This window comes from Lottia gigantea (assembly GCF_000327385.1).
Source record: "Lottia gigantea unplaced genomic scaffold LOTGIsca_65, whole genome shotgun sequence".
NCBI lineage: Eukaryota > Metazoa > Mollusca > Gastropoda > Lottiidae > Lottia > Lottia gigantea.
The window spans coordinates 1,486,351-1,508,137 of record NW_008710211.1 but is presented as its reverse complement, the minus strand read 5'-3'; the positions used below and the strand labels follow the sequence as shown (position 1 = coordinate 1,508,137).

General features: G+C 33.1%; 1 protein-coding gene across 1 annotated transcript in view; it reads left to right on the top strand.

Moving 5' to 3' along the window:
- The window catches only part of LOTGIDRAFT_220800 (hypothetical protein), a gene marked incomplete at its 3' end in the record, with an annotated part of 129,035 nt that overhangs the window by 56,584 nt on the left and 50,664 nt on the right, over positions 1 to 21,787 (top strand). The window contains exon 35 of the mRNA XM_009064818.1: positions 5,158 to 5,257. Coding sequence (XP_009063066.1) covers positions 5,158 to 5,257 — 100 coding nt within the window. The remainder of the gene's footprint in view (positions 1 to 5,157; positions 5,258 to 21,787) is intronic.

The window sequence follows — 21,787 nt, the reverse complement described above, 5'->3', positions numbered from 1 at the left end:
CAACTCGTTACCAACTGAGCTATTCCATTGTCCTAGCAGACGACAATCCAACTCACTACCAACTGAGCTATTCCATTGTCCTAGCAGACAACAGTCCAACTCACTACCTACTGAGCTATTCCATTGTCCAAGCAGACGGCAATCCAACTAGCTACTGACTGAGCTATTCCGTTATCCTAGACAATCCAACTCGCTACCAACTGAGCTATTCCATTGTCCTAGCAGACGACAATCCAACTCACTACCAACTGAGCTATTCCATTGTCCTAGCAGACAACAGTCCAACTCACTACCTACTGAGCTATTCCATTGTCCAAGCAGACGGCAATCCAACTAGCTACTGACTGAGCTATTCCGTTGTCCTAGACAATCCAACTCTCTACCAACTGAGCTATTCCATTGCCCTAGCAGACAACAATGCAACTAGCTTATAACTGAGCTTTCACCTTCAGCATATAAGAAATGGTCTAGCTCATCGTTAGAGGTAAATATCAAGGTTTCCACTGTTTAAAATTTGTTAACCACCTCAAGGCAATTTAATGCCAGACACTGGTAAGGTTAAAGCACCACCACCATTGGTGCATAAAGGGGAATTACCTTAGTGGATTATTTAAAGATCAGAGATTTACTGAATAAGCGAATAAAATTAAATTTCCTTTAGTGAAAGGTTACATTATTGTAGCCAAAATTGTACCCATGTGTGAAATATCATCAAAAACCGTTAAACAGTACAGTTATTTACATTATCATGGCATTGAATGAGTATTCTTTGAAGATGGGTTCCCTTATTTTCATTTATGAAAATGAAAATGCTATACTTATATGAACAGAATGTAAAGGGTTCTAATGATTGGGAAAAATACCAGTCCATAATTGATTTATAATTAGCTAAATTAGAAGAGAATTACCAGCAGAATTCTAATGAGTGACCGATGAAGAAAGGTCAAAAAGTCTTTTTTTTTTTATCCAGACTGTACATACATGAACATTTATGATTGGTTAAAAGTCTTAATTATACGCAATAATGATATGGTTAAAATTACATGATAATTCATTACTAACACCAATTAATCAAATAGTTTGCTTAATTTGACACTAAAAAATAAGGAAACCCATCTTTAAGTTCAATCCGTGTTTATTGGGTGATATCTTGGGTGATATCGTTGGTAGTTGAATATATATTGAATAAAAATTTTAATGATAATAGTTGCTGTAAATATAGCAACTGTTGTAAATCCAGTAGGCTAATGCCATTGTTCAGGTTAAATGATCTTATTGCACACTGCATGGCATTGCTTGTCTTCATCAGTGCATTCAGAAGCAGTAGGATAAACAACTCCATGCTATTTGGTTTGTAAATATTAATTTTAATATGTAAAAAAACTATAAATCTATAAGTATAATATAAGTAGAACAGTTACTATGGTTTTAAAGAAAAAAGATGTAAAATATCAAAGTTTAATATCAGTTGGTATCTATGATGTAAAACATATTTCTAATAAATAATTTCTTTTTATAAAAAAAACTTCTCAAATTTCAAATAAAACGGTGAGAAGATATGAGTCTAGGGTGGAACCTTTACCTTTTTATCTTCAAACAAACTTCTAGTCTTTCTTCCTTTTCTCTTAAAATACCACTTCAAGGTGTTAAACCTTCTATTTTACACAGCTTGCAGCATTTATTTCAGATCTAAAGGTTGTATTTTAATCTGAATTGAAAAAAAATGTAGTAAAGACATTTTTGAAAAATTTTATAAACTTTTCTACAGCACTGCTTTTAGAACTTAAACGTTTACCTTTTTAGTTTTAAAGATGTTTACAATTGTAGAACTTTTGATGGATTCCTGAGTCTTATTTTGGCATATCTTAAATAGATAGATACTTGCTAATATATTTAGAGATTTCATAGAGGTCTATCATCTTCATCAGGAACTTTTCAGAATAGCTTTCATTTGCTCTGGTTACCAGCTCAGTGAGATAGAAGCTTGCTCGCTAACCCGAAGGTTCAGGGTTCAATCCTGGCATAGGTCAAGGTAATATCTTCGGATTTTTCAACCCGGTTTCCCTGTCAGTGATGCAGGTACGAGGGGCTGACATGGAAAAAGCGTTTAGTTGTTTGGATGGGACAATAAACCGAGAACTCAGATGTTACAGGCCGTGCACGTTAAAGATCCCTTGACAGTTGAAAATCGAAAAAGAGCAGGCTAATGCCGCTGTGCTGGCAAAATTTCCCTCATTAGCCCACATGGTGCTGAAAAGTAGGATGTATAACTCCATTTATTTCATTTCATCTGCTTTAGTTTTCTGGTGGAGATATGTGTATTTTCAGGGTGATTATAAATAGGAATCAGACAATGTTGCCAAACACTGGTCCAATAAAAATTCCTACCTGCCTTCCCACCCATAAACAAACAGTCATGAGCAAAATTACCAAGAAATAAGTCAATAAGCTCTTGCATGTAAAACCCATAATACTGCCAGAGTCCATCAGATGTTATGACATTCCGAGAGTTTTATACACATCACAATAATTGCTTTCAACTTAGTTAATGTTATTGGGGTTTATGGTACCTATAAATATCATGGAATTAAGACATTTACCTGTGTATATTCTTGTTTCTTGTTGTTAGTATGGTTTTCTGATTTATGGATTATTCAGATATTTTATTTAGAATCATTGGATATTGATGGTAGGGTGGTAATCCTGTAATGTTATCCTCAAAGCTGGTTAAACTTTTGAAATGCTCTTTCTTCTGCAAGGTGCCCCTGTTCTGGCAAAATTATCCTCATTACACACTGCATGGCATTGCCTGTCTTCATTAGACCATAAAAAGTGTAGAAGAGTAGGATGTAAAACTCATTTCATTTCTTCTGCATGGTATTTTCTTCAAAACTAGAAATCACTAGAATTGCAAACAGAAAATCACCCAAAATATGATGTTTTTTTTTTTAAAAATATTTTATTTACAATTATATGAAAAAGATTTGGGAACAGTCTTTCGTCTATATAACCCCATAACATAAAATTGTGCAGTACATAATGTACACCTGAGGTTGTTGATAATGATAGTACCATAAAGCTGAGTTCAGATTGATCTATTCTGATCTTTGAGAAAAGAGATAATTGCTATTGGAAACCACAAATAGCTGAAAGACTTCCTCAAAGGACCAGGTGAACCATGTAAGTTATTTTAATGGCTGAAAACGTTTTGGGAAAAATTTAAATTTTACAATTTCAGTTTGTTGCAGTAACGCCATGGGTTATCATAGAACCTGGCTTGTCTTAGATGTTAGTCATTCTATCAGTATTCTGAAAAAATCTTAAATTCCCAAAGTCCAGTATGGTGTGAAAAACCATGGGTTATCATAGCACCTGGCTTGTCTTAGATGTTAGTCATTCTATCAATGTTCTAAGAAAATCTCAAATTCCCCAGTCCAGTATGGTGCTGTTCATCTTTGAAAACCTGTTGAACAGTTTCTTCATCCTACAGTGTAGATATTTCATCAATACAGATCTATGTGGTTTTAATTAGTATTCAAAATTGTAAGCTAATTATGTTGTTGTTGGTAAATGTTTAAAAATAGAAGAGAGGAGTAATTAAAACATCATTTCATTATGGATTCCAGCTCAGTATTACCACAGGTTTCTAATAGTTGTTCTATTCAGTGCTTTTTTTACTGAGAGGAGAACTGTTTGATGCCTTTTGATTTTCTTTCAGATTTCTCAAGCCTCTTGTACCTCATGTCTTGGTCTTTTTTGCCATCTTGACAAGCCATTTTTTACTTATAGCTCTCAGACCTTCACAGATTGAAACTGTGGCTTGGTGTCAGAAATATCTCAATCTTAAAACGTGCACAGTATTAAGATCACTGATGGTACTTCTCTTTGGAGGAGTCCACTACTATATTAATTTTTCTCTCAATTTTGCCATACTTTGGACAAGATTTTGATTTGTCTTGCTTAAACAGTTTTTTATTGAAATGCAGTCACTGACCAATAAGAAATTACTAAAGATCTGAACCATAAGACATCTAAAATAACAGTTTGACAAAACATTGGCAGCAGCTAATGAACCATTATGATTTTTAGTGGTTAACTAGATGGTCATTCTGAAGGAATCAAAAGTCAAGAGAGAAATGGTGTCAATGTTTGACAAGAAATCAGTAGTACTAGTAATAAACTGTTGTGTTTAATGAATGTAGCAAAAATGGTTTTGAAATTTAGTTGCAAAAGGGACAGCTTTGTAATTTTCAGGGGTTGATTTGGGTCTTGAATATATGTAAATAGTTTTCAAATGTACTAGAAATGCTTAAAACTATGAATCTTTTCACTATTTCTATATATGTCAGAGATAGACGAGTCTTTTTAACCTTTAAACACAGATAATTCAAGACACACATAGGTTTGAAGGCTCAAATTTTGATGGTGAGCTGTGAATACTTCTACTGACTAGCTTAGCTAAAATATTTTAGTTTCTGTGACTAAGGTGTGATCTGTCCAAAAAAAGGTGCACCTGTCCCTTTAAGAAACAAGAATGGTGAGGTCCATTCTCTCTGAATACAACAGTTGAATGAACTGAAAGTGTCAGATTGAAGTCAACCATAGTAATAAAAGCTAAATATCTTGGTAAAAAAACAAAAATAATTAACCAACTGCTGGGCTGTTTTGATGTAGCCAATATGATTTATTAAATGGAGCCTGAAGATTTTATATCGTTAATGGAGAGCTGCCAGATTATCTTAAGTGTTATCGTTATTAATTATTGTCTTAACGAGGTTTCAAAAAATAACTTTTATTAATCAGTGTTTATTAATCTCGGCAAAAGGTGTTGAGATGTAACTTCCTTTGTTTTGAAGACAGTGAAATTTTATCGCATGGATTACCGAGATTTTACTCTTTCAAACAGTTTCATTAAGGATTGGTAAAAATAAGAATAACAAATGGAATATATCGTTCACTTGATTCATTATATTTGATATTGTTTATTAAGTACAAAGTTTTTGTTATAAAATTGGATTCTGTGGATGTCTAAATTTGTGGAATATGTCCTGGTTTTTATGAAAAATATACCATAGTTTTATGCCGAAATTTTCTGCTACGAAATAGAGATAATGAAGACAGTTTATGGAAAAGTAGCCTTAGAAACTCTGACCCTAGGGATGATGTTGATGGTTTGTCCCCTGATAGCGGACAAGAGGAAAGGGTACTATTTTCCTACAAGATGTCACGTCTTTTGAGGTGCGTACCTCACACACCTGTCTCTATATCAGTGGTTTCTTGGGAATTAGATAAATCTATAACAAAACACAAGATAATATTATGGAATATAACACACTTCTTTATTAAGGTTAAGCACATAACGTTTCAACACAATATACATGTGTCGTCATCAGATTAGGGCACGTAACGTTTAAACACAATATACACATGTTCGTCATCAGATTAGGGCAAATAACGTTTCAACACAATATACATGTGTTCGTAATCAGATAAGGGCACATAACGTTTCAACACAATATACACGTGTCGTCATCAGATGTAATAAGCCCTACCTTATTAAAGAAGTGTGTTTTATTCCATAATATTGTCTTGTGTTTTGTTATATGTGTTCCTCGCTTCTATATGTCGTTCAAATCTTATAGATAAAGATGATTGTTCAATCTCAGATATTGTCAGGTTTATTTCTAGAAAGTGATATAAAACTTACATCCAATTGTTTGAATGATAGAATTGTCAATGATGCTAGTTTGTAGTTGATAGACATTTTGTTTGTATGAGTGAAAAGCTCCGTCAGTTGGATGATTGGAAGAAGGGAAGATAGTTTGTGTAATGAAATGAGTTGTACGTTGTAAGCCAATGAAATGAGTTGTACGTTGTAAGCCAATGAAATGAGTAATAGAGTAGAAGTTAATTAAGAAGTTATATTAAAGGTGTCGTGGATAACATGTTGGTTTCTAAGGAAATTACTATCGCTATAGTGAAGCTAAGTTACTGTCAAGTAACGTCAACCTTTATTGTGTAGAAATTGTTAACAATTACTCAAACAAGGAACTAAAACTTTAATTATTCTTTTTCCCTGCTGTGAAAGTTTTGTGCATTTTTTCTCCATCTCGAACTAACATTTTAAAAGTGTTTCTTTGGTTTAATTCTGTGAATATGTGGAAGTTTTTGAGACAGGATAACAAAAGTTTGATATTTTTTGTATTATCTGTGGGAGCTTACTCAAGTTTGCTGAAGGGAACTTACCCTTTCATTTCTGATATTTCTTAATTCCTGCAAATTGTGCTACCAGGAGCCAAAAGTTTGATTGTTTCAAAGATGTTTAAATTGAGCTTCCAGAAATACTAAAGGTTGGGTAATTGTAAATCAGCACTTTTTCAAACTGGCAAGTACCTTCTGAATTAATAATATTTGTTTTTAGAACCAGGAATTAAAAGTTTCTTTAATTTGGAAGTCTCTGGTGCTTGTGTACTGAAATCTTCTTGAGCTTTTTAACTGCCAAAGAAAATTGTGTTCCGTTGTTAAGTTCTATGAAAGACAATGGGATAATATTTATGCAATTGTGATTCTTTGTATTTTGTGATTTTTGATGGACAATTATTCATTGTAATGGTTGAATATTTTGGTTTTCATCTGCTGATTCAAATTCTGTTTAACTGAGTAACAGCTTTAATATATCTTCCTCTGATATGTAATTAATTTACTTTTGATTTGAACATGGGTTGTTGTTATAATCTGATATTGTAGGTGTCTGTTGATTTACAGGCTTGTTAGTATCTGTAGCCATGGTGAGTTATCCAGAATTCAAATAATCTGGATAAAACGTGAATCCAGGTGGCATCCCTCCTGTTGATTCTGCAGCTTACTGAATTTACATCTGTTAATGGTGCTTTGTATTTCTATAGCTATCTGTTGGATTTTGAGTTTATTGTCAAGTCAATTGATGCTGGATTTACGTCAGTTAATTAAGCTAATGTATGAACTTTTTCCATATCCAAATACATATATATATGAAAAGGTTGGTAATGTCAAAGTCCGTCAAAATTACCCTTGTCTCATTACCCTTGTCTCATTACCTTTGTCTCATTACCCTTGTCTCATTACCCTTGTACCCTTGTCTCATTACAGAGGAGTAGTACATAAAAGTCCATTTTTATACGCTCACATCTCTCTATGTGGACGTGTATTGTCGGCACCCCTGTCCGTCCGTCGGTCCGTCTGTCCGTCAACATTTGCTTGTAAACGCTCTAAAAACTAGATATTTGGATGGAATCAAATGAAATTCGGTTTGTGTTTACATATTCATAAAACGAAGATCAAGTTCGAATTTGAGCTATTTTTGACCGTAAGAAGCAGAGTTATTGCCCTTGCCCCAAAATCTTGAATATGCTATTACTCTCTTAGTTTCAACCGATTTTGATGAAAATGGATGTTTCGTTTTTACCATCCGAATGCCGTGGTGGGTGTATATGGCTGTGGTCCACTACCTTCTTGAAATTTTGTAAGTGAGCTTATTGTAAAGTCAATGGATACTGGATCAGTGAATAGTGCTGATGTAGAAGTATTAATACCACATCAGGTAGTCTGTAGTGTTTATATTTAGATATAAACATGTATTGTTGAGTTGGCTAGATGAGTTATAAATGTGTGATTGTTATTTTTCCCATCATTAGACATTGAATTAAAAACCAGTCTGTGATAAAATTAGCTCGTCTCATCAGCTACAGGTACTGTGTTTTTTATCAAAGACTTCTTTATGAACTTGTAAATGCAAATAGTACGATTTTTTCTAAAAGACTTCAGTTTAAATAAAGATAAAGGAATGAAAGGCTTATAGAAGCCCTGTCGAGGACTTCGACTATGAATTATTGCATCACTATTCTTTTCTTCTTATCAATACATTGCGTTGGATAAAAATAATCACGATGTATCAACACGATTATTGCCTAGCCTCCTTTTATAACAAAATAACAGAATCATTGTATGTGTAGAGGTGGGAATAGACCGTGCCGTGCCCAGTGCAGTGTACGGTGCAGGATTATTGATACAGTAGAAAATAAAAGAAGTGAAAACACGAGGAAACGATCAAGACACGATACACTTCTACTATTGTCTACTGTATTAATAATCTCACACTGCATCAGACACATTACATTTGAAAAAAGATACAAAAAGAGGGAGGACGTTATGCTAATAATTTGTATTCAACATTGCACTGAACAGCATTGATAATGTTTGAAAGGGTTAAAACTTTCTGAAACTGGTACTAACCTAACATCCCATGGTCAAAGTAATTGCTTTACCAAGTAAACTAGATGTGCAGTTTTGATGGTGGTAAGGTCCTTTTTTTTCTTGAATTAAATGACATGGTGCAGAAAAGTAGGAAGTAAAACTCCACTTTATTTCATTTCATTTGAATTAGATGAATAGTACAACACACTGTTCGTAAGTCCCAGTTGTAACTAGGGTTTTTTTTCTATGAGGCAAGTATCCTGTAGTCCATAACAATAACTCTTTCAGTAGACTTCAAAGGACTTCACTTTTACTGTTGGCATTAAATAAGCGAGTATCTTGCAAATATCATATTCATATTTTTAATTTTTTACAATACAATAAATTATTTTCACTGTTAAAATAGTGTTCAATACACCAACTGTAGAGCGATATAGAAATATTAAAACAGAACCTATGTGTGTATTTCTTTTTTAATATTTCAATTTTAAATAAAATTTCTTTCAAATTAAGCATGAGGCCTTTTTAAGTTTAATAACTGTATATTGATATATAGTATCTGAATTTATAATTGGAAGAACATGGAAGTCTAGTCGTTCAGATAGGGCAATAAACTGAGGCCCTGTGTGATACAGGCTGTGCATGTTAAAGATCCCTCGACAGTTGGAAATCGTAAATGAGCAGACTAATGCCGCTGTCTTGGCAAAATTTACGTCATTGCACACTGCATGGCGTTGCCCGTCTTTATTAGCACACATGGTTCAGAAAAGTAGGATTTAAAACTCCATTTATTTCATTTTTATTATTGGAAGAGTGGACATGTTGTGGACTGTTGACCATAGAGTGGTTATTGTCAGAATGGTCTATCAGCTGTCATTAATAAGTCTAGATTTTAGACATTGAAGACAACTTGTCATTTCCTCTGTGGCTTTACATTACTAAGGTTACTTGATTGTTTGTCTCCTACACTAATTGCAGTCTCTTTTATCAGTCTCAAAGTCTTGTTCCAATCTAGAAATACTAATCCAAGATACACTCACTATGTTTATAGGTGATGTTGATGGATAGGCCCTGAAAGAGGGTTGGTTTAAACAGTATTTTTTTTTCACAAACAATGTACAAACAAATATACACATCATGAAAATGAATTGGGCATCCAGAGACAAGCATAAAGCTTTGATGATACAAATTTGTTTATTGGGGCCCTTTCTGCATCTCAAAGGAAGGTTGTGCTGTCTTCCGTAAAAATTGTACATTTCTCACCAAATGACAAGCTGTTAACCTCTCCTGAAGGCCTCTGTTTTTTTGTACCAGAAACCCACCTTGGCATCAAATAATGAACTTGTATAGCTCCCTGATTTTCATTAAACTTGATATGTATACAGTACATCATCAAATTAGACGTTCCTTTTTGAAATTTTAGCAGTTTAAGGACTTTTCTGTTCTTTGAAAATGTGTTTAGCCTATTTTCATAAAACTTAATGAAAGTGCCTTTGTTAACCTTGTGCAGAAGAGGGCTAGTTGGGGGTAATCTGAGTTCAGAAAATGGGTGATCCCCTTGAAAAGATTTTACATCAACATTAGTGACTAACTATTATCAGTTTTCTTTGTGGTCCTCTTCCACTGAGTCTGATGACATTATTTCGAACTTTAATAAACCTTTAACTAACATCCCAAAGTGACAATCTGACATATTGGAAATTATTTCAAAGACAAAACCATTAAGGCATATTACAGTGATTTTCTTTGATATTCCTAGTGTCTTTTAAGGTCTTACCATCATACAATTTACTTACACTTACACCTGACAATTCTCCTTATTGCACAATATTTACATTTCTACTATCAGTTAGGCAAACTAGCGTTTATTTTTCGATAAACTGTTGTTTGTCACGTGACACTATGACGTCGTCAAAGCATAACAACGACGCAATCTAAGTTTTGTGGCAAATTCAAGTAACGAATCATTTAAAAAGGTGTAAATTGTGTTAATAAAAATATCTCAATATAAAAATAAGAATTAAACGTTGATCACACCACAAACATACATAAATGACTTCTTCAGTTTGTCAAGTGATCAACTGCGTTTACACACCAATAATGTTAGTGAGACCGGCGTTTTATTCTTAATTGTATGGCACCACCAGTCTTCATTAGCCCAGTTTGACAGCCCATTTTATGTCAGAGTTAGGAATGTCAGATTTCAATGTGAGAGTAGCGGTCAATATGAGTCTGATGAAGTGAGACTATCTATAAAGGTTACAGGACTCCTATCAAATCAGTTGATTAGAGTTTGAAGATGAAAGGTAATGAAGAGTTGTCCCTCATGTTTTATTAATTAGATTTCAATGATTTACACAAACTATGATCTACATTGCTTATTCATTATTTATTGTTGATTGTGGAGGAGGCACTTTATGGTCATTAGGAAAACTAGGTACTAAATTAAGCAGTGCTCTTGTCATGCTCGCTACACTTGTTTCGGGTATAAAATCCTCATCAGGACAACGACTCAGAGGATGTTTGGATTTTAGGTGTAAACCAACTCTTTTTTTGTTGCTTTGATTAATAGCTTCTGAAATCTATGATCTCCTCCATGAAAAGGATAGATGCTAACTTGGTGTGGATACATTCAGTGGCATAGCTAGGATTTCATTGAGAGAGGGGGGGGGGGGACCCATGCGAGCACTTCGGCGCCATTTTTGATTTTACAGGGTGGGGAGAATGAATCTAACACGATATTGGCAGTGAAAGTAGAATAAATATTTCATTTTTTTCTGTCACCATGCTCCCTCAGCCCCCGAAATACACCACTGGATACATATTCTCTGAATTTTTTTCAGTCACTTGGAAGTCTTTATTATATAGTTTATTAATTGCTAATTAGATTTTAATCCAGTCTCAATTATCAGTTTCTAATATCAGTCTCCAAATGTGATATCAGGTCAAGATATCATTTATACAGTGATATCAATTCCTGAAGGGTGAACATTGTTTGTGTTCTACCTGAACCCATCAGAGTTATCATTATACTGTCTGGTGATCTTGAGAAACAGAATCCCTGATAATGATAGTCAAATCACCAATATAAGTTAAAGAATGATATGTATATAAAATAATGTAATGTGCCAACTGAGATCCCCTTGTACTAGTGCTGCATTATTATTAAGATGGGGGTCAATCAGGGCATATGAGTGCAGTATCTGGTGAATGTTAATATGAAACAGAATCCCTGAATACGATATTCAAATTACCAATATATGTTAAAGAATGATATGTATATAAAATAATGTAATGTGCCTACTGAGATCCCCTTGTACTAGTGCTGCATTATTATTAAGATGGGGGTCAATCAGGGCATATGAGTGCTGTATCTGGTGAATGTTAATATGAAACAGAATCCCTGAAAATGATATTCAATTACCAATATAATGATATCATGTCTGTAAAATAATGTAATGTGCCTACTGAGATCCCCTTGTACTAGTGCTGTATTATTATTAAGATGGGGGGTCAGTCAGGGCATGTGAGTGCAGTATCCAGTGAATGCTAATATGAAACAGAATCCCTGAATACGATAGTCAAATTACCAATATAATGATATCATGTCTGTAAAATAATGTAATGTGCTAACTGAGATCCCCTTGTACTAATGCTGTACTTATTATTAAGATGGGGGTAAATCAGGGCATGTGAGTGCAGTATCCAGTGAATGCTAATATGAAACAGAATCCCTGAATACGATAGTCAAATTACCAATATAATGATATCATGTCTGTAAAATAATGTAATGTGCTAACTGAGAGCCCCTTGTACTAGTGCTGCATTATTATTAAGATGGGGGTCAATCAGGGCATATGAGTGCTGTATCTGGTGAATGTTAATATGAAACAGAATCCCTGATAATGATATTAAAATTACCATTATATGATGTTATATGAGTATGATAATACAAGAAATGATATCAGCTACAAGTAGAGATGCAATATAAACTACTGAGAGATAAGATGCTAGCTAATTTCTCACTCTCTTTTTATATTCTAATCAAAGTTTACATTTATTCTAGCTAGTAGGCAGTCCGTTAAACTTGTTTGGTTTGATTTTACCAGTGTATGACAGGTTGTTGGTAGAGAAGTAAAGTAATATGCCATGAACTTTCCAAGTTATGTGAAGGTTTCTCCTATTAAAAGTAGATTATGAAATGCTGTAAGTGGTTGATTTTGTGAAGGTTTTTTTATATTAAAGTTTGATAACGGTTAGTTCTGTGAAGATTTTTAAAATGATAAAACCAGTACATATAATTAGCTGAGATGTGAAATGTGATTTTATTTAGCTGAAAACACTTGTGGTTTCTTATCAAGAAGGTGCACGATATATTTCTAGTGGAGTAAAAACCAAAACAGAAGTTAATATGTAGACTTACAGACTTGATCTGATTTGCCATTTGTGTTTTGTGGATGTACTGCAGTTTTTTCATTTTCTAAAGTTTCTAGTATATTTGGCTGAAAACATAGTGTTTTTTTAAAATGTAGATTGGTGATATAACAGAATTATTACTTACCTCACAGGTTTTAATTGTATGTCCAGGAAGTGTTTTAGTGCTTTTAACAGCTGTTAATTCATAATTTTCTTAGTCTGAACGTATTCGTTCTGAACGTATTCGTTCTGAACGTATTCGTTCAGTGGATTTTCCTTAGTTTAGTGCTGGTTTCTCATCTAGTGGTAACCCGTCTTCATTAGCTCACATGGTGCAGAAAAGTAGGACGTAATACTCCATTCATTTCATTTCATTTCATTTCCATCTAGTGGTAACTACATTCATCATTGGGATGTATATTTGTGTGATTTTATCATTGTTTTACATGGATATATGACAATTGTTTTTCAGGCTTTTTGTATAGAGGTAGGCCTATAGGTAGATTTTGGTATAGTAAATAAGGTATATGTTCTTCTGTTTAAGTAAGTCTGTGGAACAAAGGAGAATTTCTTTTGTTATTATGAAGTTTCCACTCACTAGACTTTAAGTTAACTGGAATATTCATACATTCAGATATATCTGTCTGATTTTAATTGGTGGATTATGTCTTTTTGATGATATTTCATGGCAATGCATTACTACCTACTGTATAAATTTAGTTTGGCTGACATGTGACATACAGGCCGATTATTTCCAGATGCAGTAAGTTTGAAAGTTAAAAAGTTTGTATACACTGTATATATTTATTTTAGTTGATATACTCAGAGAGTAACATCACGTTTTGTTTATCTGCGTTGTGTAATATCAAAAATCTCAAACACCTCAAGTTTTAATATTGGAAAGTTAACCCTGCTGTTATCTCATATATAAAGACACAGTGATATTAGACTAGCTTTTGTTTCTTTTATCAATAACTGGACACAATTATATGGATAACAATTACTATAATAAATAACATAATCATTACTTGATAAAGACGAAAGCATCATCGCCGAAACATTGCAAGTTATTTATTCAAGTAATTGTTATCTATATAATTGTGTCCAGTTATTCATACCCCAGTTACTAAATGCCCCTCAAGGAAGTTCTTTTATCGAATATACAACTTTGCTCACCAGGCGTAGCACATTGAGTGACAAAAATAGATCATGTGTGAATTTACCTGAAACCACTCACTTCCCATTATGACAAACTCACTTATGATTGATATACTTCTTCATGTGAAAAGTTCATCAGCTGCTACCAATATTTTGTCAATACATGTTGATTTCATGTTTTGTTTGCAGTTAGGATTGTTAGTACAAGTTTATTTATTGTCCAAATCAGCTGTCCTGTTAAGGTTGTTATATCAGACACATCTCTCAGCAGCTATTTTGACTTTTCCTACCTCTTTTCTACAATATGGAAACACCTTGTACGCACTCACCCACCATAGGCAAACTGAAAGTAACCAAAAGTTGTGAATTCTTCGGACAGAGTACGCATCCAATATACAACACTTTTGTTCTGTTCAAACAGTCTTAAAGGTACCCCAGGGGCATTGCTGATCCCCCCATGGCCCTGATCTAAAAAAAATTCTTGCAATCAATTTTGTCGTAAATATTATATTTGTCAATGTTAACGACAAATTCTTATTGTAATATTTTTTTGTGGAATGCGGCCCAGGGATTTAAAATAAGACAGCATTAAAGTTTGTTGTCCTCTTTAAAGATAATTCTGATTTCTGAGTTCGTGGACTTGCACCTTTAAAATAAGATAAGATTAAAGTCTGAGATATAGAAACTTTAATTAATTAACTGACATTAATATAATCTGGAATGTATGTGACTGAGGGATTATGGTATATATGATAATGAAGATCATTTTTTCATGGTTTTGTCTCGATGTTGTATATTTTACTGTATTTGTCAGTCATTTCAATGAGTTATTTTGGTGAATAGCTGAAAGTTCCTGCAATTTTGTCTCAGAATTGTTACTTCAATGAAAAGTTGAAAATTTTTCCTGCCATCAGTCAATAGGTCTACAGTCATTTCATTGAGTTATTTTGGTGGATAGCTGAAAGTTCCTGCAATTTTGTCTCAGAATTGATACTTCAGTGAAAAGTTCAAAGTTTTTCCTGCCATTTTGTCTCAGAATTGTTAATTTCATCAGTCAATAGGTCTAAAACATTTCATTGAATTATCTTGGTGGATAGCTGAAAGTTCCTGCCATTTTGTCTTAGAATTGTTAATTTGTCAGTTTCTTCAGTGAAAAGTTTAAAATTTTAATGCCATTTTGTGTCAGAATTGTTAATTTCTGAAGGTCTAAAGTTTTTGATTATGATTTGTTTATTCTTTGTGGATCATTTTAATAAAAGTCTATTTTTCAATAAGTTTCATGTTAAATATTGTGAGATATTAAAATTGATGATCTGAGATGTCTAGCTGAGAGAATTTTAAGTTTTCATCTCTACGTCACAGTAAATTTTGGACTGAATTTATATTTAGTATGATCTATAGTATGGCTGAAGTTAACATTAATGATAATAATATCGTCACTTTCATCTCCAGATTATAGAATTCTTCTTCTTATCTCTGATACATACTGTTAGATTATTTTCATTCGGAAGAGTTCAGTTTTCAGTTTTCACAGATAGCATGGTTTGGTCCTATAATTTCATATCATTTCACTGTAGAGAAAATCGGATGTTTATGTGAAAATTATGGTTCAGTGTTTGCCAGTTTAAGAAATATTGGACTTTGATTTGAAGTGTAGTTATAGATGTTGCAGTTCGTAATATTTCTGTGTTTGAATAAACTATAAACTGTCATAATCTTAAACTTGAAGAACACAAGAATAGTTTAATATCTGATCTGCTTTGGATTAAAAATTAGGATTTGAAGAGATTGATATCAATGTTAACACAAGATTTAAGAAAGGACTAGACCTGTTTAATCTAAGAAAGGATTATTTAGATCAACTTGAATCAATATTGTTATTGTATGCCTTATGGTGATGAAAAATGCTAAATTTGACTGTTACACAGGATCGAAGAAAGGATTACTAGCAGTTGACTAAAACTTGATCTGAGTCTAATTTATCGTCTACATGATGAAAGATGAATAATTAATTTAAAATAATAAATTGTGAAAACAAAGAAAAAAATGAACTGGAAAATTTCTGTCGGATTAGTGGATTATTAATAAAATTGGATTAACTCATCAACCATGTCGTTTGGATCTTTTGGATTAATGGTGGTCAAATTGATGCAGTGGAAAAAACGTCACAATCCAGTAGGTTGCTTTTTGTTTTTTTTGATACAAAGTTATCAGAGCTCTTTCATCAGACCTGAAACTCGGAAGAGTAATTGCAAAAATACTAACGCATACAACATAGTTGATACATACAACATAGTTGATACATACAACATAGTTGATACATACAACATAGTTGATACCCAATAATGGTGTATGTCTGTCAAGAGGCATGGATTACTTAATTTTCTTTATCACCTATGATTGATTTCAGAGAAACCACTCAACTTATGAGTGTGTATATTGTTTTGTGAATTCTGCATCTTTAAGGCTTACAATTGCAATATAGGAATTACATACATGAGCACATGTCACAAGTACAACTGCAATTAATGCACTTTTCAAAAAGTCTTCTCACCCTTTCTACACTTAACATGAAGATCTGAATGAAGAAAAAGAACCTCAAAGAACTGTTGAAATCATTAAAACAATTAGTAGATTTAAAAACTCAAGACTTTAATGGGTGCAGACAACGTTAACGCGATGCCTTTTTTGATGAAAAGAAGTATAATGTCTGACTTCATTTAAATATTCAGAATACAAATCTTACAACATGCAAAGAATTTAATGAGTGTAGACAATGTCTAGTGAAATAAAAGTTTAGTCTTAAACTGACAGGTGTGTTGAGAGTATAGCCAAGTTCAAAATCACATGCACTCATTAATGGTTCCATTTCTCATATCTAAATACCATTTTACATCAGAAACAAGACACATAAAGCCAGAAAATAGCAGAATTGGCGATAAATTATTGGCATTTAGTGTTTATAGCAGACACCTGTTTTTTTTTTATATAGGTATAAACATCTTTTAAATTAAACACAGAAGGTGAATATCCTGTTAAAAAAATTAATGTAGACCATAGAACTGCGGGTCCCAACCTGGGGTGTTTTCACCCCCTGGTGGTGTGGGACTAGAGTGTCAGGGGTGTTGTTTAAAAACTTAATTTAAGCCATAGGACCCCCGTTCTCAACCTGGGGTGTTTTTATTTTTGTAAACAATATTTTATTCATAAAAAATATATTAGGGAACAGGCTTTCACCTATATGACCCTTTTCCTTATATACAAAAATTGCAAAATAAGTTGATAGATATAGATTAAATACATTAAAATATATACAAAATAATACATGTATTCAAATATGTAATAATATACAAATACCAATATGTAATGATATACAAAATATTAATGATATACAAAATATGTAATGATATACAAAATATGTAATGATATACAAAATATGTAATAATATACAAAATATGTAATGATATACAAAATATGTAATAATATACAAAATATGTAATGATATACAAAATATTAATGATATACAAAATATGTAATAATATACAAATATGTAATAATATACCAAATATGTAACAGTAGATAAGCATACATGCAGATAAGGTCTAGAGAACAGAATTCACACAGAAATAGAAAGACAATAAAATTTGGCATTGACTTAATCTTGAAACCTGCTGATATTTAGAAATAAATGAACTTTTACAAAAATTTGGACAGATTGGGATAATGATTCAGTTCATAATAGGCAATGTAAATTACTCAATGAGGTGGTTGAATCAGTAAAAACTAGGTTCAGTTAAGAAGGTGATATCTGTCAGTAAGACAGAAAGTATATGGTGCTCTGAGAGTAAAAACTATCAAAGGAAGGATAATGTTATTGTAACTTGTAAATGATAAAGTTGGTATTTACATCCATCTTGATATACCTTGATAGATAATAAAATGCGTAAATTATAAACTAGGGAGGGTTGTCTAAAATACTAGCCAAAACTTCAACAAGAGTCTAACATTCTACATGATGATTCAAATGAAATCGATGGACCTTGCCCCTTTGCTAAATCTTTAAGATAACAAAATACTGTAAATTATATACTAGGGAGGGTTGTCTAAAATACTAGCCTAAACTTCAACTGGAATTAATCCAATGTAACCAACCTCAAAATCTTCAAACATGATCAAGTGGCCCAATTAGCTGTCAAAGTGTTGCTCATATCTGGAATTAAACGACCGGCACCTTTACAGTTATAGCTCATCATGATATAAACAGGTGATGTGAATGGGGGGGATATGAAACTATCTTTAACCCTAGAGGAGTTGAAATATAAACATGTTCACATCACTCAATAGTTTTATCATTGATTATCCAAAATATATATTTATACACAAACTAATCCAAAGGTCATGGTCTTTCTGTCTTCAGTCAAGGTCAGGAATCGTAAAAAAACAAGTGTGTGAGACTTTCCTTTAACAGTCTGAAAACTAAATGAAATAAAAAAACATACACACCTGAACTGATGTTAAAGTTTTGGGTATGTATTTATAATTATTTGGCTGGCAAAGTTGAATCCAAGTTAAAAAATTAGAGTCCAATTGTGATTGGCACTGAAAAACAAGAGTGGAAGAATGGTTCTCAATAAACAAACCAAGTAGCCCTACTGATGATCCGAACTGCAAAACGGAACCTGAAATCCGAAAAAAACATTTGTAAGAGCTACTGAACTTTTCAAGTGAGTTAAGGTGGCAATAAACAATGTGCGATGTTCAATACAGTAGAAAATAATAGAATAGAAACATGTCCTCACTGTGTCCAGACAAGTACCCTGTGTGTTCATTTCTTCTATTTTCGTTTGTATCGATTATTCCGCACCATACATCATAACTCATCTATTCGTGGCTTAATCTGTACCTCGTGTGTTCACTTGTTCTATTTTCTACCATACCCCATCTATTCATGGCTTAATGGTTTGTCATTCAGAGTGAAACACTGTAGAAATTTAGAATAGTTTTGGATCTGATGAAGAGTCCATTGTCAGTACCCCTATGATTACTTCTTCTACTCCTCTCTTAAGCAAAGTAGAAGAAGACAGAAAACTCCATTCATTTCGTTTTCATTTAGAGCAAAATGTAGAAATGAATAATTTAGATGACAATAATGTGTCTCATCTTGTCTAGTATCATTTTTTTCAGTTAATGTACAAGGTCATTAGAAAAAGGACATAAAACTCCATTCATTTCGTTTTTATTTTGAGAAAAATGTACATATAAATAGTTCAGATGACAATAACATGTCTCATCTCATCTTGTCTCATATTTTTTCAGTAAATGTAGAAAGTCATTAGACTGATAGGAGTAAGATCATCATGACCTGCCTACCAACCAACAGACGGACCCACCGACCTTGAATTACCAGATTAATTGCCATACATTCATCAGACATCTTACAAGATTAATATATTCATTTAAAGTAGCAATTACTTAATTTGTGATAGTGATATTTCTTGCCCGTAATAACCAATCCAAGGGGTCTCAACCAAACCTATAGAGACTACATCAGAAGCCTCTAGTCAATGTTGTTTTTAAAGAATGGTTTTAGTATAACATCAGGGATCGATTCTTTGTCAAATTATTTAACAATAGATGATGAGAACATTGTCAAATTGGAATCTAATCCCCATCCTAGTCCAAACTAGCCTTCTTGATAGTTTTCTATATTCAATACAGGGAGCCGCGGTGGCTCAGTGAGTTAGACGTTTGCTCGCTAACCTGAAGGTCCAGGGTTCAATCCCGGCATAGGTCGAGATAATACCCTTGGATTTTTCAACCCGCTTTCCCCCTGTCAGTGATGCAGGTAAGAGGGGCTGACATGGAAAAAGCTTCTAGTCGTTCGGATCTGACAATAGGCCCCGTGTGCTACAGGCTGTGCAAGTTAAAGATCCCTCGACAGTTGGAAATCGAAAAAGAGCAGGCTAATGCTGCTGTCCTGCGTAATTTCCCTCATCGCACCCTGGATGGTGTTGCCCGTCTTCATTAGTCCACATGGTGCAGAAAAGTAGGACTTAAAACTCCATTCTTTTCAAATTTTTTGCAAATCAGTTACCTCATTTTCAGAATGAAAATTTGAATTAACTTTTATCAAATAAGCTATTTAATAGAGCTCATTTACATTAAATAAATGATTAGAAGATTTTATTCTTTTAAGAATTAATCTAAAAGCAAAGATTAAAGAAAAATTAGGCATCAAAAGGGAAAATAATTGAAGAAGATAGAAACACTAATTTTTAACCAGGATAACAACTTTGGTTATTCATCCTCAGTTTTTCTTAAAAAGTGATATTTTGTAGAGTTAAAATCATAATAAATAGAATAATGTAATGTTTGTATTTATTCTGAAATATATTTAATTTATAACTCTGGTATCACTTATCACAGAATAATTTAATTATCTTACATATTACAGACTATACATAAATTATATTACTAACACTGACATTTATTGTTTCATTAACAGAATGGGGGGGCGTCGCTAGAAAACAAGCTAACACTCAAACCAATCTGCTTTCAGTGTCTGATCTTGCAAGGGTTGGGGTATTGAAAAGGCAGATTGTCATTTGGATGAGCTGTTGTAGAACTGATACTTTTTTCATTAACAGAATGTGTGGCATCAATAGAAAACAAGCTAACACTCAAACCAATCTGCTTTCAGTGTCTGATCTTGCAAGGGTTGGGGTATTGAAAAGGCAGATTGTCATTTGGATGAGCTATTGTAGAACTGATACTTTTTTCATTAACAGAATGTGTGGCATCAATAGAAAACAAGCTAACACTCAAACCAATCTGCTTTCAGTGTTTAATCTTTCGGGTATCATTGAAAAGGCATATTGTCACTTGGATGAGCTATTGCTGCACTGTTACTAATCCCAACACCCAACCAATCTTCTGTCAGTGTCTGATCTTGCAAGGGTCAGGGTCTGTCATTGGAAAGGCTGCTATTGTACTTAGCATTGATGCTTGTTGGTTCAATAACAGAATGGATGACAATGCAAGTTTCTAGTATCTGATTTTGTCAAGGGTTGGGGTCAGACATTGAAATGAATCTTATCATTTGTAAAAGCTATTGTAGAGTTGATGCTTGTTGTTTCAATAACAGCAAGGGTGTTTATGTTGGTAAAGATGTTTGCCATCAAGATTACAAAGACATCCATAATTAACACATCTAATTATCTTAACCTTTAACTTGCACCTTGTTTTATCATAAATCTTTACTTTGTGACCTTGGCCAGTGCTTTTATGAGACTATTTTATCATAGCCATCTAACACAAGTATGAATTTTTGTATAAGCATTTAATAGCCAAGTTGATCTGCCTGTATCTGAAACTTGTCAGGATTAATGCCAGTAAATTTGTTAAAACAAAATAAACTGCATTAAATATCAGAAAGAAATGTTAATTGCCAAAAGATTGCAACTGGGTGCCTAAATCTAGATAAGAATTAAGATAATCGGAGAGATTGTTTATTTTAATTGATGCCGGGAATGATTTCGTATTTCACGATGGAGGTGATAGCGTGAATAAACATTCAGATTGGAGGCTATTTTCATTAGTTGTTTATAAATATGAGAGTTTGGGTTGGAGATTATTAGCTGATAATTTGAATTAGAAATTTGACCGTAGAGAAAACTGGTGGTGTGTTGTTTATTTTGGCTTGTTAAATAAATTCAGAATTAATTACTTGATTTACATGTTTTTTCTTTCTGTATTATTGGGTGTCATATGCTTTCAACTTACTGCGGTCTCTTTGTCTGACCACATTCCTACTGGAATATAGTGAAATAGTAAATTTACCCTTAACATAGTTCCTGATATTTCAGACTGTTGGAAATGTGGAAATTCTCCCCGAAATATAAATGCTGTAGACATACATGTGTACAAGTCACACAAACTTTCAAATTTTCAGTAATCCCATACAAAATGAAAAATGGAGTAG